The following is a 16203-nucleotide window of genomic DNA, read 5'->3' as shown; positions in this document are numbered from 1 at the left end:
TAGATGCAACGATGGGTCTCTCCTCATCCAGAGCAAAGAAGAATGAAGAAAACCAAAATTCATGGAAACAATTAGTCCTAGCGGCTGGTACACCATCCGATCTGCAGCCTATATGTCTATGAGACCAGAAGAACTAGATGGTGCCCGGCTACCACTCTCATCCACTTGGAAGGGGATCTATGCAGGAGATCCTTGATAGAGAGGGAGAACAATGTGGAATAAAACTCAAAATCATTTGGAGAAAAAAAAAAGCAGGGGGCACCAGGTTTGCTGGTCTGATAGAGCCTGGTGGAACCACTGAGACTATGGCCCCTATCTGCCCTTCAGGTCTGGAATTGAACCCACATCTGTGGTTTCCAGCCAAACAGAAGACAGGCATATGAGTTGAACATTTACCTGAGGTAGATACACTCCTTGGAGAGAACAATCATTGAGAAAGAAGGGCTGCCTATGCACAAAGAGACAGCTTAGGGGGCAGGAGTCCATGGAGGGACAGACACTGGGAACAGGTAACTATGGGGAGGAAGTGGGAGGGGAGCTGTTTGCATTATGGTAAACTGTGGTCAATGACATGAGACAAAGTATATGTGAACTGCTATATGGAAAGTGAATTTGCTCTGTGAATCTTCACCCAAATGACAATTTAAAAAAAAAAAAAAAAAAAGTGTTCAATTAACTATTTTGCTTTATTGACTAGGATGACGAAAATGCATATTCCTTTTCTCCATATCTGAACCAGGGTTACCTCTGATTCTAGGAAAGAGAAAAGAATCCCCTCTCTCCTTTTCTCGTCCTCTCTGTGCCCACAAGTCCCAACACACTACATATAATTATATTTTGAAGTTTATTTTGTTTTCTTTAAGAGAAAAAAAAAAAGCTCTTTGGGCTCCTTGGAGAATCCCATCATTTTAAATATCAATGAAATAAGTCATTCCAAGCTGCAACCACTGATACACAAGCCATTTGATAGTTAGGCATTACTCATACATATGAAACTTACTCATCTATTTTCTGTTTGGTTACAGAACACATTTTGCAGTAGAAAAAACAAATACTATAAATGACATAAACCTATAGCTAAAATAAAATCTATTTTAATTGCCCACATATAAATTACTTTTGGAAAATTTTAATCCCCAGGTAATTTCTTCCGGGAAATTTTCCCCTGTCCTGTAAATCTAATGCAAATTGATTTTATTCTCTTTTTAAACATAAATTTGCTGGGAACGAAAAATCACATGCTCCACGTTTACACCAAATCCTACCCACCCACTACTATCAAGACGATTCCGACTCATAGTGATCCTATAGGACAGTGTAGAACTGCCCTCATAGGATTTCTAAGGCTGTAAATTTTTACGGAAACAGACTGCCCCATCGTTCTCCCCTTGAGCAGCTGGTGGGTTCAATCGCGAACCTTTGGCGATTAGCAGCCTAACACTCTAACGCCACCAGGGCTCCTTTACATCAAATAGGACGGACATTAAGATCACACATGCCACTGCTGCCCTCCAGTGTTAACGATGACAACGTCCAAGATATACCCTAATTTCTTAATCTAGTTGCTTCAATTTTTGTATGTATAACGCCTCGTTTCTTCAAATGTGCCCTCAGCCAGAAAAACTGAAATATACACAATTCACGTACGGAAACTGTATAATCTATAGAAACTCCTGGCGATGTATAAAAAGAAAAATGTAATTCCGCAGAATTCTCCACAGTATGCCTTCCTCCCTTTCAACTTGAAGAGACATACTAATCTAAGCGAAATCGACGAGGCATTTGCTACATTTCAGTATGATCTAAAAGGCATCTGATTTCTACTAGTACGATAAATGAAGACACAATCAAAACCCTATATAGTACTTGGGGGTATTGTCAAAAGGTGGGTACGAGTTCCAGCCAAGCAGTGGAGAGCCAACAGACAGCACACGTCTCCCGACACCCCGTATATCCTTCTTACCAATAATGGGTTTCTCTGTGGTGCCGCTGGAGGGTGCAGACAGCTTAAAACTCGCCACTCCGCAGAGGAGCAAGCCTAGCACGCACAGCTGCCGACCTGCATTCGCCATCGCGCTCGCCGCCTCACTTGCCTCCTCTCGCCTCCTTTCAAAGCCACTCTTCAAGGGTCTGAGATGCAAGACGGGGTGGGGGCGGGGCGGGGGCCGGAGCGTCAGGCGTGGGCGGGCTCTGCTGTGCTGTCCTATAGAAAATCCAGCCCCAGTGCGCTTGCGTGGCGGCTTTGGGACAGGGTCAGGGGGGCGCTGAGGCGTTGTGGCGGCACACCACTCGGCTCTTCCCGCGTCTGGGGACCCTTGATCCCGCGAGACCGCACGCGACTGAAATGGCTGCGGAGACTCGGGAAATGCCTGGGGTTGTCCAAAGAAGGCCCTTGGTTCAACCAGGCAGCAATGGAGGCTGCGAGCGATTCTAGAAGTCCCCAGAGAACTTTGTGACAACTGTTGCTCCTGCTGAAAAGCCGAGGACCTTCTCTTTAGGAATGGTGACAGCCCAGTTTGACACTCCAGCGTTCCAAATAAGAACAGGCTGTAGACGCAGTGGTAATTTCCGCATCCTGGCTTTTATTTTTTCCAGGTAAAGGATCTGAGGAAGCCTATCTCAGAGTGAGAGAAGAGGAGGGCGACCATAGCCCCATCTCAGAACTGGTTTAAGGAGGGGGCATCCGCTACAAAGGGACAAGGCCAGGCCAAGCCCGCAGATGATGTCTACCCCTGATAAACTTCACTGTAAACGCCCAAGCACAGACGGCTTTTCTGCCAACAGGAGCAGAAATGAGTTTTGTTCCTACTCATAAGTATTTTGAAGTTTAAAACTTTAAAATTAGAGTTTTCCAATCACTAGATATTTTCCTTGAAAGAGACATCTTTTTCTGCATGAGAAAAAGTAAGTATATGTATGTATAGTTTGGAAATTGCCCTCTATAAGGCCCAAGTTAATTCAGAAGAAAAATCATCTGAAGACTATGTGAAAACTTGTTCTGTGGATGCTGCATATTAAGGATACAGAGATGAATTAGGCAATGTCTTTTTCACTGGAAGTTTACAATTTACAATATATACACCCACCAGCCACTCCTCCGAAGGAAGATGGGCAATCTACTTCCATAGTGATACTGCCTCGGAAACCCAAGGAGGGGTCGCTATGAGTCGAGTCCGACTCGAGGGCACATAACAACAACATGGAAACAAAAGGGATACAAGTCAAACCACCCAGCCCACCTCATTTCCACATACACAACACTGCTACCACCACTGAAAATACTATCTGCTGAAGAAATTGCAGTTCACTATACTGAAAAGGGGGAGCTCTGGTAGCATAGTGGCTAAGACACTTGCCTGCTAACCAGACGGCTGGCGGTTCAAACCCACCAGCCACTCCTCGGAAGGAAGGTTGGGCAATCCTACTTCCGTAGTGATACTGCCTCGGAAACCCAAGGAGGGGTCGCTATGAGTCGGGGCCCACTCGACGGCACATAACAACAACAACAACATACTGAAAAGGGGGGCTCTGGTAGCATAGTGGCTAAGACACTTGCCTGCTAACCAGACGGCTGGTGGTTCAAACCCACCAGCCACTCCTCGGAAGGAAGGTTGGGCATTCCTACTTCCGTAGTGATACTGCCTCGGAAACCCAAGGAGGGGTCGCTATGAGTCGGGCCGACTCGAGGGCACATAACAACAACAACAACAACATACTGAAAGGAAAAAAGAAAAAAACAATTTCCAATTAGTCACCCTGTTCACAAAAGGCCTATTTAAAAATAAAGATAGTATATATATATATTCAAACCGATACAATAAAAACTAAGATGAAAGCAAGAAATGTAAATAGAAAATTTTTAAGCTAATGAAAAATTTTCCCTCAAAATTCAGCTATGCCTCAAGAAAACACATCAAACTCCAAATTAAAACTAAATATCCTCAAACAAGGATTAGATGTGTTTGTAAAATCTAGGGCCAGAAATTTAAAAAAAAAAACTAAAAATGGAAAAAATTATGAAGAAATGACACAAAACATGATTAAGGAAAAAAGCTTACAGGGAAAGACAGCTCAAAATTGAAAAAAATATCTCAAAAATGAAAAATAAATTACCACTGTCTGTCCAAGGCAGAAAAGATTCAAATGGAAATTTAATAAAGGATATTTTAAAAAGGTAAGGTAACAACCAAGGTAATAAAAATGACAGCAAGAAAATAAAATACGGGCCAGAGAGCCAGTGCCTGATGTGGAAGAAAGACAAAGAAGGGTTAACATTTGTTTTATTGGAGCCCTGGGAAAAAAAGAAAAAACAATGGAGCAGAACAAATATTTGTAATTATAGTCCAAGAAAAATTTCTATAAATAAGAAAAAATTGGTAAAACTAGGTCAACTAATAAAGATTTATCCTAGTAAAATCATTAAACTTTATGGAAAATAATAAATCATCAGGTCCACCAGATAAAATCACGAATTTATTTATAAAGGTAAAAATATTCAGGTAGTATCTTAGGCTGGCTTCTCTAGAGAAAAAAAAAAAAAAAAACAAAACCCAAGTAAACATATATGGAATATATATACCCAAGAATCCATTGTCATTGAGTCAGTTCTGACTCATAGCAACCCTGTATGACAGAGTAGAACTGCCCCATCAAGTTTCCACAGCTGTAACTCTCAATGGAAGCAGACTGCCTTGTCTTTCTCCCACAAAGTGGTTGGTGGGCTTGAACTACCAACCTTTTGGTTAGCAGCCAAATGCTCAAGCACTATACCACCAGAGCTCCTTTGGAAATACATCAAGACAATTGGCTCACACAACTGTAGGGGCTGGCAAGTGCCAAATCTGTAGGTCAGGCAGCAAGCAGAAAGATTCTCCTCCATATTTGCAGGGGCTGAAAAACTCAAAATCTACAGATGAGATGGCAGGCTGCGAGCTCATTAGGTTGAGGGAGCTGGCACACACAAAGTCTGCATGTTAGGCAGTAGGCAGAACTCTTCTCATATCCCAAGAACTGGAGGTCAGAGGATGGTGGAAACAAATGCAAAATCGAGAAAGAGCAATCAAGCTTTGTCAGATCGTTAATGTATATTGGATGCAGGCCACACACTTAAGGGAACTTCACTTCTAACTGATTGGCTGCTCACATCCAATTGCAGATTGGAGGAGGATTATATAATGCCTACCAAACAACTGAAAAAACGGTCTAGCCAAGTTGACATATATGTAAACCATTATAGATAGCCTCAGACTTTTTTAAAGCAGCATAAAAAGTAAGGCAACAATGAGGCAGCATTAAAAAAAAAGAAAAAAAAACCCTCAAGGAAATTCTTAGTTAATCTTCATGCAGACAAACTGTGCTTCAAGTATCTGGGCTGTAGAATCATAGTTTTGAACTTTCTAGAACTCAGGAAATACTGCACTCACGTGCCCTTTCTGTAAAAATCAACAAAATGAGTTTCATCAACTGAAGGATGTCTGGAAAATTTTAGCAAAAGAACTGATGGTGAGTATTTAATATATTTAATGGAAAAACTAAAACTAACACTAAACAAGAGTGAGGACATAGGTCAAAGAACAGAATCTAAACATCATATATTCTTCGAAGTAGAAAGAATGAAAGAAAAAAAAAGGGGAAAGTAAAATAAGGTCATTGATTGAGAACAGGTATTATGTGGGAATCAAAGGATACCATTTAGAACTGCCAGACGAGGTAGAAAAGTTAAGTAAGAAAAGGATTAAAGCCATTATAAATGTTATAAATATATACAACTATATCTAAATAGATCAATAGGGAAAGATCCTAACTCAAACAAGGACTACTAGGCAAAATAAATCAGTAAGGCTTTTTACCGTTACATAATGTAGGACTGGCCAGAAAAAAAAAAGATGGGAAAATACAATTTTCTCTTGGGACATGATGAATTATGCTGGAATTATGGAGACTGGAAATATCTAGGGAGGAGAGGTAAAATAAAACCTCTAGATTTCTTGCAGAGCTTCAGAGGCAAAGTCCTTCTTGAGTGAGGAGACATGCAACAAACAACTACTTTCCTTTTCAAGACATTTGCCAATTTTAGAACATGGAGAGGATAAATGACTAAAGAATTAAGTTAAAAGCCTGCAAAATGTAGAACTTTCAAAGCCCAGTAAAAAGAAGAAAGCCAGAAAATCAATCAAAAGCCCAAGAGGATAAATCCTGAGGAAAGAGGATGAACTAGAAGTGGCCTAAGCCTTACTAAATCTTCAACCATGCCCTAACTCAGCTCAAGGCTTGACTGGATTGGCTAGCCTTTCACCGTATCTGACGAAAGAAAAACCCATCACTGGTGAAAAATACTGCATAATAACCTCCACACTTAAAACACAATGTCCATCAAACAATAAAATATTACTAGACATAAAAGGAAGCAGAAAAATGTAACATAAGGAAAATCAAAATAAAGACTCATAATAGTCCTGAAACTGGAGATATCAGGCAAGGTTTTATTTAACATGAAATATTAACTTTAAATAAAACAGAAAAAGAGCAAAATGGATAAAGATTTTCACCAGGGAATGGGAATCTTAAAAAAAAAAAAGAAAAGAAAGAAAAGAGCTTCAAGAGTCAAAAAAATACAATATATGAAAATAAGAAATAATCAAATGGCTCTAAGACCAAAGTGGAAACTATCAGAAGACAGTTAATAGAATACATCCAAACTGAAGCACAGATGGAAAAAAAAGAATGCAAAACAAAGAACAGAGAAGGAGAAATACATGAGTTAAACTTATAAGTTCTAATATACATATAATTGAAGTTTCAGAGGAAGAAAAGGGAGATAATAGATTACAAGCAACATTTGAAGAGATAAATGACAAAAATTGAAAAATGATCAAAGATTTCAAAAGCTTAACAAACTTCTGGTAGAATAAATACAAAGAAAACTACACAGGTTTAACAAGTTATGAAAAACAACCAAAAGCCAACTCACTATCCGAGTCAGTTCTGACTCATAGTAAGCCATTGGATTTCCAAGGCTATAAATCTTTACAGGAGCAAACTGTCTCATCTTACTTCATGAAAACCAAAGACAGAAGAATCTTAAAATCTCCCAGAGAAGAAAAATATGTGTTGCAGTCAGAAAAATAATACTTAGGTCTGACCTCTCAACAGAAACTACGAAAGACAAAACAACAGAATAGCATATTTAAAGCACTGGGGTGGGGGTGGGGGAAGATGTCCTGAATTCTATTCCCAATGAAAATATTCTTAAGAATTTAAGATAAAAGGATTTTTCAGACAAAAGCTAAGAGAATTCTTAACCGTAATATTTAAAGGGTAGTTTATATCCTCCAAAAGAACAGTTGCCAAGACAGGATTAAATATATAAGGATTTTATTAAGAAAGCATCCTAGACTGACATGTAGTCTAAGGAAGCACATCAGTGAGTCTCTGAGTCAAAGTCATCTGTCAGAGGCTAAGAAAAAATATGTAAGGGAATATCCTGATTGGAATTTTTCCATATGTAAAATTTTAGTGTTGCCAGATGGCAGTACCCCATAGTGGAGTTATTTTATACAAGGTTATGTTTTCTTTGGGGAAGTCAAGTACTGCCATCATCATTAGCAGCATAAAACATAAATAGAACCTGGAACCTAGAAAGGGGCTATCTGTGAAATTGCAAGAAAAGCAAATATGATATTTTCTAAAAGTGATCCAAATTGAACTAACATTTGTTTTATAATTATATATCTCTATATAAAAGGTAGGAAGTTTCCTAACATTGTGTGGGGAAATACACCCAAATTAATAGCTGTAAAAAGATTCTAAGAAAGATAAGAGGAATCAGGGGAAAGATGTTTGAGCTAAAAGGAAAGGGTAAACAAAAGTAACAATTGTAAGAAAATTTTTTAGATTAAGTATTCAGCAAAACTCATCCAAAGGTTTTTGGAACCCTGAATGTTTGTAGATAAGTGAAGAATAAAAAAGAAGGAAATGGTAGGAAGGACAAAAAGGAAAAGACAAGACATGATTTGGGGAAGTTTAAATACTAGTGGATGATAGCAAAAATAAAAGGATTATAATAGAAGAATAGAAAGGGGAAATACCGTGGGGATTAAATAGGGGACTACTCGGGACCTTTTTTCTGGTGTGTTAAGTAAGCTGACCACTTTAAGATGTTATCCACCTGTCCTGAAGCTTTTGGGAAGCAGTCTTCCGTGTGTTGTCATCTGCTTTACGGATAGGGAGCTCTTGAAAAAGACTGTTTAAGATCTCCTGTTCGGGTGCATTTCTATTTGAAGTAAGGTTTCTATTTTTTTTTTTTTTTTTTAATTGTTAAATATGAACCCAAGGTTTTGTATATACCTTGTAGTTTTGCAATATTGCTGATGGCCAGAACAGTGCTTCCAGACTGATTTCAGTAGTGTGTTTTCTAAAAGATTAGGTCTTTAACATGAAGATCTTGTAAGCACTGTTGTGAGATGTCTGTTGGAAAGGCAGACTTGTCTTGTTAGTGATAAATATGAGTGTATAGTTATAAGGTCTTGGAGAGTTTAATGGACACATTAAAATAAAGGAGTGAAGAGGAGGAGTAGGGCTAAAGGAAGGAAAAGGGAATCTACAGAGTAAGGAGAAGGAGTAGGTGAGGGAAAGAACCATGCTGATGCATATGGAAGGTTCTGGATGAGGAAAGGATTTTGAGGTTTACTTGTGGGTGAAAGAGAAGAAAGAAGAGTGAACTAGTGGTGAGAGAGAAGTCCTTGAGAGACATTCTCTCGTTTTCAGCCACCTCATACTACGTGATATAAGTTGACCCTGGGTGAGAAAAGATCTTATAGCCCTGACATTTGAGGGCACTTCATAGATGGGCAAGTTTAGGAAGATTCCAAGTGCCCCAAAAGGGCCATTGGTGTCCTACATTGTCCATGGTAATATTCTGCTATTATTTGCTGTGATAGTAGCTGTGTTAGATTGGGTTCTCTAGAGAAACACAAAAACCAGCAAAGCGTATATATAGAGAGAGAGAGAAATTTATCTTAGGAAAATGGCTCACAAATGTATAGAAGCTGGCAAGTCCAAAGTCCCTGGAGGAAACGTCGGGCTGGAGACAGCCTTAGCTTCCGCAAGCACAGGGGGCTGAGAAATTCAAGGTTGGCAGGCAGTACACTGGTTGTTGACTCCAACAAAAGATGAATCCAAGATCTTCAGGCCAAGCAGTGGGCTGCTCACTCACAGAAGGTTGTAGTCAGCACACCAGGGTCCTAGTCCACCAAAGAATCTCTCTTCCCAGGATGTCCCTGGATATCCTGGAAGCAGGCCACACCTCTAGGGAAACTCCCCTTGGGCAGATTGGCCACTTAGAACACAGTCATCCGATCCCATCATGGGAACAACCACACAGAACTGGGGTCCAGCCAAGTTGACACACAGCTCCAACTATCACAGTAGCAAAGCACATAATTAAATGGTTTGAGGGTTTTCTATACCACAAAGGTTAAACAAAGAAGGTGACAAAACAAAGCCAGAAGAGTGCTCAAATAAAGATGCAACATTAAATCCTTAGCATGCTACTGCAGTCAAGTTTCTTCACCACAGTTAGGAACTGGACTCACCATGGGATCCCTGAATCATCAGGGAAGAAGAACAATGGGCTTGAGAGGCCTCATTACCAGGGTGGATAAAATGGGGATCCGAAAGTGGGCTTCCAGTCCCATCCAAGTTATGACACCAAACTGTCAAAGACAATAACCAGACAAGTAAAGACTGATTTCTTTCAGGCTATTGCAACATGGAGAGTGCCCCAGATCTGAAGATCAGAATATCTCAGCAGGGTGGTTGTGTTTTATACTCTTAGAGGAGGAGAAAATATATTGCAGATGGGCTAATTTATAGGTGGAGTTGTTTTGCAAGCAGAGAAAGTCTTGGTCAATTATAAGAACAGGAAGTATTTTTCTCTGTGGTTAGCTAGTTTTAGGGGAACAGTTTGAATATGAGCTAATCAGTTATGAGACAAAGAGTGGAAACTTGGAGTGTCTGTGTTTGGCCATATCACTTCTTAACTACTATGGAATATTTAGACACTAAAGTAGTTGTTCAGCCACTCCCTTTGATTTCTGCAGGGCATAAAGGCCCAGGGTGGAGAGTTGAATTTAAGGGCTCATATATTTTCAAAGGTGACTGATAGAAGGAAGTTCCTCAATGGAGGCAAGGCCTGAGTCATGAATGTGTGATACTGAGCAGTAGGAAACAAAACTCAAGTTAACTGTGCCTGATCATTCCCCATCCCAGACCTCCACTTCACCCTGAGTGCATGGTGCTCAGAGAAAGAGAAAGATGTTATATATGATAAAGCTTTTCTGTGAGAAATGCTTCCAAAGAAGTAGCTTGTATTTTCTTGTTGACTGAAGAAGAATCTGAGCATAGAGCCATATTTCAACAGGGTTTATTCATGTAATGATGGTTAAGGTGGTTCAGTGGCAGAATTCTTGCCTTCCATGCAGGAGACCTGGATTCAATTCTCAATTAATGCACTTCATGTGCAGCCACCATCTCTCAGTAGAGGCTTATATATTGTTATGCTGTGAAAAAATATCAGCAGAGCTTCCAAACTAACGTGGAATAGGGAGAAAATCATGGTGATGTACTTCTGGAAATCAGCCAATGAAATTCTATGGATCACAACAGTCCAGTCTGCAACCAATTTTGGGGATGGTGCAGATCTGGGCAGTATTTTGTCCCATTGTGCATGGGGTTGCCATGAGTTAGAGGCCAAGTCAATGGCAGCTAGCAGTTCTCCTGAAAAAAAGTCCATTGGGACTAATCTCTCTCTCTCTCTCTCTCTGTGTGTGTACCAAAATAAAAATCCTAATATCTTGCCATCAAGTTGATTCTGATTCATAATGACCTTATAGGACAGAGTATAACCACCCCATAGGCCTTCTAAGGCTGTAAATCTTTACAGAGGCAGACTGCCACATCTTTCTCTGGGAACTGCTGGTGGGTTCAAACTGACTTTCTTTTGGTTAGCCACTGTAGTACCCCACTAGACTCCCTCTCTCTCTCTCTCTCTTTCTCTTCCTCTCTCTCCCTCTCTTACTCCTCTCCCCCTCCCTCTCCCTCCCTCACTGTCCCTTTCCCTCTCTCCCTCTCTTTCTCCCTCTCTCTCTCTCTAAGTTATTGTTGTTAGGTGCCATCAGGTAGAATCCAACTCATAGCCACCCTGTGTACAACAGAACAAAACACTGCCCGATCCTGCACCATCCTCACAATATTTCCTATACTTGAGCCCATCCTTGCAAACACTGTCAATTCATCTCATTGAAGGTCTCTCCCTTTTTCACTGACCCTCTTATTTACCAAGCATGATATTCTTCTGCAGGGACTGGTCCCTTCTAACAACATGACGAAAGTAGATGAGATGAAGTCTGGCCATTCTCACTTCTAAGGAGCGTTTTGGCTATACTTCTTCCAAAATAGATTTGTTTTTTGTTCTGGTAGGCCATAGTATTTTCAGTATTCTTTGCAACACCACAATTTAAAGGTTTCAATTCCTCTTTGATCTTCCTTATTCATTGTCCAGCTTTCACATGCATATGAGGCGATTGAAAATACTATGGCTTGGGCTAGGCGCACCTATCCTGAAAATGACATCTTTGTTTCTTAGCATTTAAAAGTAGACTTTTGCTGCAGATTTGCTCAGTGCAATATGGCATCTGATTTCTTGACTGCTGCTTCCATGGATGTTGATTGTGGATCCAAGTAAAATGAAATTCCAGACAACTTCAATCTTGTCTCCATTTATCATGATGTTGCTTATTGGTCCAGTTGTGAAGATTTTTGTTTTCTTTATGTTGAAGTATAATCCATACTGAAGACTGTGTTTTTTGATCTTCATTGATAAGTGCTTCAAGTTGTCTTCACTTTTAGAAACCAAGGTTGTGTAGTTTGCATATTGCAGGTTGTTAATGAGTCTTCCTCCAATCCTGATGCAGTGTTAGTTTCCATATAGTCCAGCTTCTTAGATTATTTGCTCAGCATACAGATTACATAAGTATATTGAAAAGACACAACCCTGACACACACCTTCCCTGATTGTAAACCATGCAGTATCCCCTTGTTCTGTTTGAATGACTGCCTTTTGGTCTAAGTACAGGTTTCTTATGAGCACAATTAAGTGTTCTGGAATTCTCATTCTTCTAAATGTTACCCATTATTGTTATGATCCACACAGTCAAATGCCTTTGCATAGTCAATAAAAGACAGGTAAACATCTTTCTGGTATTCTTGGCTTTCAACTAAGATCCATCTGACAACAATAACAATATCCCACACTCTACACCCTCTTCAGAATCCAGCTTGAATTTCTGGTGGTTCCCTATCAATACAGTGCTGCAATCATTTTTTATTTATGTTCAGTAAAATGTTACTTGCATGTGATATTAATGGTATTGTTCAATAATATCCACATTCTGTTGGATCATATTTCTTTGGAATGGGCAAAAATATCTTCCAATCTGTTGGCCAGGTAATTGTCTTCCAAATTTCTTGGCATAAATGAGTTAGCACATCGAACATTGCATCCATTTGTTGAAACATCTCAATGGGTATTCCATCAGTTCCTGGATCCTTGTTTTTTGCCAATTCCTTCAGAGCAGATTGAACTTCTTCCTTCAACACCATGAGTTCTTGATCTCGTGTCACCTCCTGAAATGGTTTAATGTCGAATAGTTCTTTTTGGTTCAGTGGCTCTTTGTATTCCTTCCACCTTCTATTGATGCTTCCTATATCATTCAATATTTTGCCCATAGAATCCTTCAATATTGTAACTTGAGACTTGAATTTTTTTCTTCAGTTCTTTCAGCATAAGAAATGTGGACTATATTTTTCCTTTTGGTTTTCTAATTCCAGGTTGTTGCACATTTCATGGTGTCTTCTTCAGCAACCCTTTGAAATCTTCTGTTCAGCTCTTATTTCATTATTTCTTCCATTCACTTTAGCTACTCTCCATTCAAAAGCAAGTTTCAGGAGAGTTCCAGTAAGATGGCAGAATAGGCAGGCAAACTACACAGACCCTCTTCAACAATGAAAAGGGGAACCAATTAACGCAGATACAGAAGATAATCCTGGAGCCCTGAGCGCTGAAAGGAAGGATACAGAAGTGGACTAAACTCCAACTAGTAGAAGAACCTGCACAAAAACACTGAAAAAGGACACATACAGAGCTATGTGGTCTGTCTGTGAACCTGATGGCACCAACAGCTTGGATATTGCCAAGTGGCGGTAGACCTAAAAATTAGCCTAAAATTTGGCCCTGCTAGCTAGGGCCTGCATGGAGGCCTGTACTGGTGGCTGGTGAATAAAAAGAGAAGCAGGGAAGAGGAACAAGGGCTGAGCTGTGGACTTTCGCCTGTCTGGAGGGTGCAGCCATTTTGAATGTTTACAAGCAGTTCAACCATTTTGTATATTTAAAGCAACAGCATTCCCTTAGATTACAGGGAGTTAAGAATAGACTGCATTTGCCTAGGACCACAAGGACATTCCAGACACAAATGACTAGAAAGGTGTGATATTCCCCTTGTTACTTTTATATCCCACACCCTCTTAGTGAACAGAGGTGTGGCCATCCCTCACTCCCACTCACCTTCTGGGCCGACAGAAATTCCATCCCAGACTGTTGTGCTCTGACAGAGCCTGGGTGCCCTGCCTTGCCCTGCCCAAATTTCCCAACTTCCCCCCACTTTTTTCTGGTTTGTCTGTTTTAAAATCATTATTACCATTTTTCTTCTTTGTTCATCCTTTTTATCACTATTCTTTCTTCTTCCATTCCCAAGTTCTAGTTTTTGGCTTTATCTCTCTTCTCTTTTCTTGGTTCCCATTATTTTCTTCTTTTGATTCTCCCTACTCCTTGTTTTTCTTTTTGCATTTTTCACATCTTTTTCCTTCATTATTCTCCTACTCTACCTCTTTTCTCTAATTACCCCCTACCCAGATATTGTGGGGTTTTTCCCCCTTTTTTCTTTTTTTGGTGATTGTTCCTGTGTGCTTATGCAGTGTGTTTTTCTGTCCACATGCTTTTACTTTTTTGATGGTTTTTAAATTGTTGTTTTTGTCTAACTGAGTAGGAAACAGCAACCATACCTATGTGATGCAACAACACCCGTACCTCCTGCGGCTCCACTTACAGATTGGGAGACACCACTTCCTTCTCCACCAATTTGTCAATGATAAACAACCACCAAAAAGAGCCTGACTCACACTTAACTGCTTTTCACAAACAGCTAACAGAGATAAATGCAACAGCATCACAATGTCTTGGAAACAACAGACCATCATAGTCCACACAAAGAAGCAAGATAAAGTGGTAGAAACAAGGGAGAAGGATACAGACCCAGAACACATCTCTGAGGAAGAAACAGCATTGGAACTCCCTGTTAAGGAATTCAAAAGAATATATTTAGGTATCTTCAAAGGATTGTGAGACAGATCAAGGAAAACACTGACAAAATTAAGCAAAACACAGTCGAAACTCTAGAACAAATTTGGAAGAAAATACAAGAACAAAATGACAAAATAAATTAAAAATGATACAAAATCTACAGATAGAAATCCAGAAGGTTAATACTAAATTTTCAGAAATAGATAACACATGGAAAGGGCAAAAGAGTAGAACCAAATCAATAGATGATAGAATTAATGAAATAGAACACAACTACCTGAATACTTCTTTGGAAAAGGATCAGTCAGGGAAAAGATCAAAACAAAATGAAGAAAGCCTAAGGTTCATGTGAGATACCACCAAAAGGAAAAACCTACATGGAATCAGAATTCCAGAACAGGAAGAGAAAAAGAAAACCACTGAGAAAATTGTCCAAGATTTGCTGGAAGAGAACTTTCCTGATATGATGAAAGATGAGAATATATCAATTTAGGAAGTCCAATGAACCCCAAACAGGATAGAGCCCAAAAGAATATCACCAAGACATATTATCATCAAACTCATCAAAACCAAAGACAAAGAAACCTGAAAGCATCACAGGAAAGATGAAAAGTTCTTACAAAGGACAGCCAATAAGAATAAACTCTGATTTCTCAGTAGAAACAATGCAAGTGAGAAGGCAATGGGATGGTATATATAAAACACTGAAAGAGAAAAATCTCCAACCAAAATTATATACCCAGCAAAATTGTCCCTCAAATATGATGGTGAAATTAGGAGATTTCCAGATAAGCAGAAATTAAGGAAGTTTGTTAAAATCAGGCCAATCTTACAAGAGATACTAATAGGAGTCTTTTGAACAAGAACCAAAAATAGCAAACAACAACCAACCTCTAATATACAAGATGACATAACCCAGAAACCAACACAGCTATGAGAGTATGCAAAGGAAAATAAGCTTACAAGATTTTAAACAGGAACAGAGACATGAGTTGGCAAATAAGGACAACTGCAAACCAAAGGAGGGAAAAAACAGTATAGTTACAACTTCTAAATGGTGAGGAAGTCAAGACAACCATAAGATAGAATGGACTGTTCTAAACTTGGGTAACCACAAAGAAAAATGATAAACCATCAAATCAAAATAAAAGAGGGTAAGCAAAAATATTTAGCAAATACTAAAACAATGGCAACAAAGGAAGTGATAACATGATTCATAAACAAAATGATGTCAGGAAAGAAAATTACATGGAACTAAGAAATCAGCAACGCCACAAAAAAACACATAACAAAATGACAAAAATTCATACCTGTCGACAGTTACACTGATTGTCAATGGATTAAATGAACCACTCAAGAGTTGGAGAGTTGCTGACTGGATAAGAAACCATAATCCATCAATATGCTGTCTACAAGAGACACACCTTAGAAAGAAAGACACAAATAGACTAAAAATCAAAGGTTGGAAAAAGATATATCAAGCAAATGGCAACCAAAAAAGAGCAGGAGTAGGAATATTAATTTCTCATAAAATTGACTTATAAGACAAAAACCACTATACAAGACCAGGAAGGACATTATATAATGATTAAAGGATCAATTGAACAAGCAAATATAACCATAATAAATATCTACAGACCCAATGAAAAAGCACCAAAATATGTAAATCAGACTTAAAAGAGTTGAAAAGGCAAATTGATGACTTCACAGTCATAGTGGGAGACTATAATATACCACTTTCAATGAAAGATAGAACAGCTGGAAAGAAACTCAACAAAGATGCAGAA

The 16203-nt window shown here is 39.2% G+C and overlaps 1 protein-coding gene across 1 annotated transcript in view; it reads right to left on the bottom strand.

The window, feature by feature from the left end:
• GGH (gamma-glutamyl hydrolase) overlaps positions 1-2072 on the bottom strand; it is a 58517-nt gene extending 56445 nt beyond the window's left edge. Inside the window, exon 1 of the mRNA XM_007939472.1 lies at positions 1964-2072. Coding sequence (XP_007937663.1) covers positions 1964-2072 — 109 coding nt within the window. The remainder of the gene's footprint in view (positions 1-1963) is intronic.
• Positions 2073-16203: the final 14131 nt, after the last annotated feature.

The sequence above is a fragment of the Orycteropus afer genome, unplaced genomic scaffold (genome assembly GCF_000298275.1).
Source record: "Orycteropus afer afer isolate SDZICR_OR568_19922 unplaced genomic scaffold, OryAfe1.0 scaffold00060, whole genome shotgun sequence".
Taxonomy (NCBI): domain Eukaryota; kingdom Metazoa; phylum Chordata; class Mammalia; order Tubulidentata; family Orycteropodidae; genus Orycteropus; species Orycteropus afer.
Note: the sequence above shows the minus strand (reverse complement) of the source record. Positions and strands in the feature narration are given on the sequence as shown.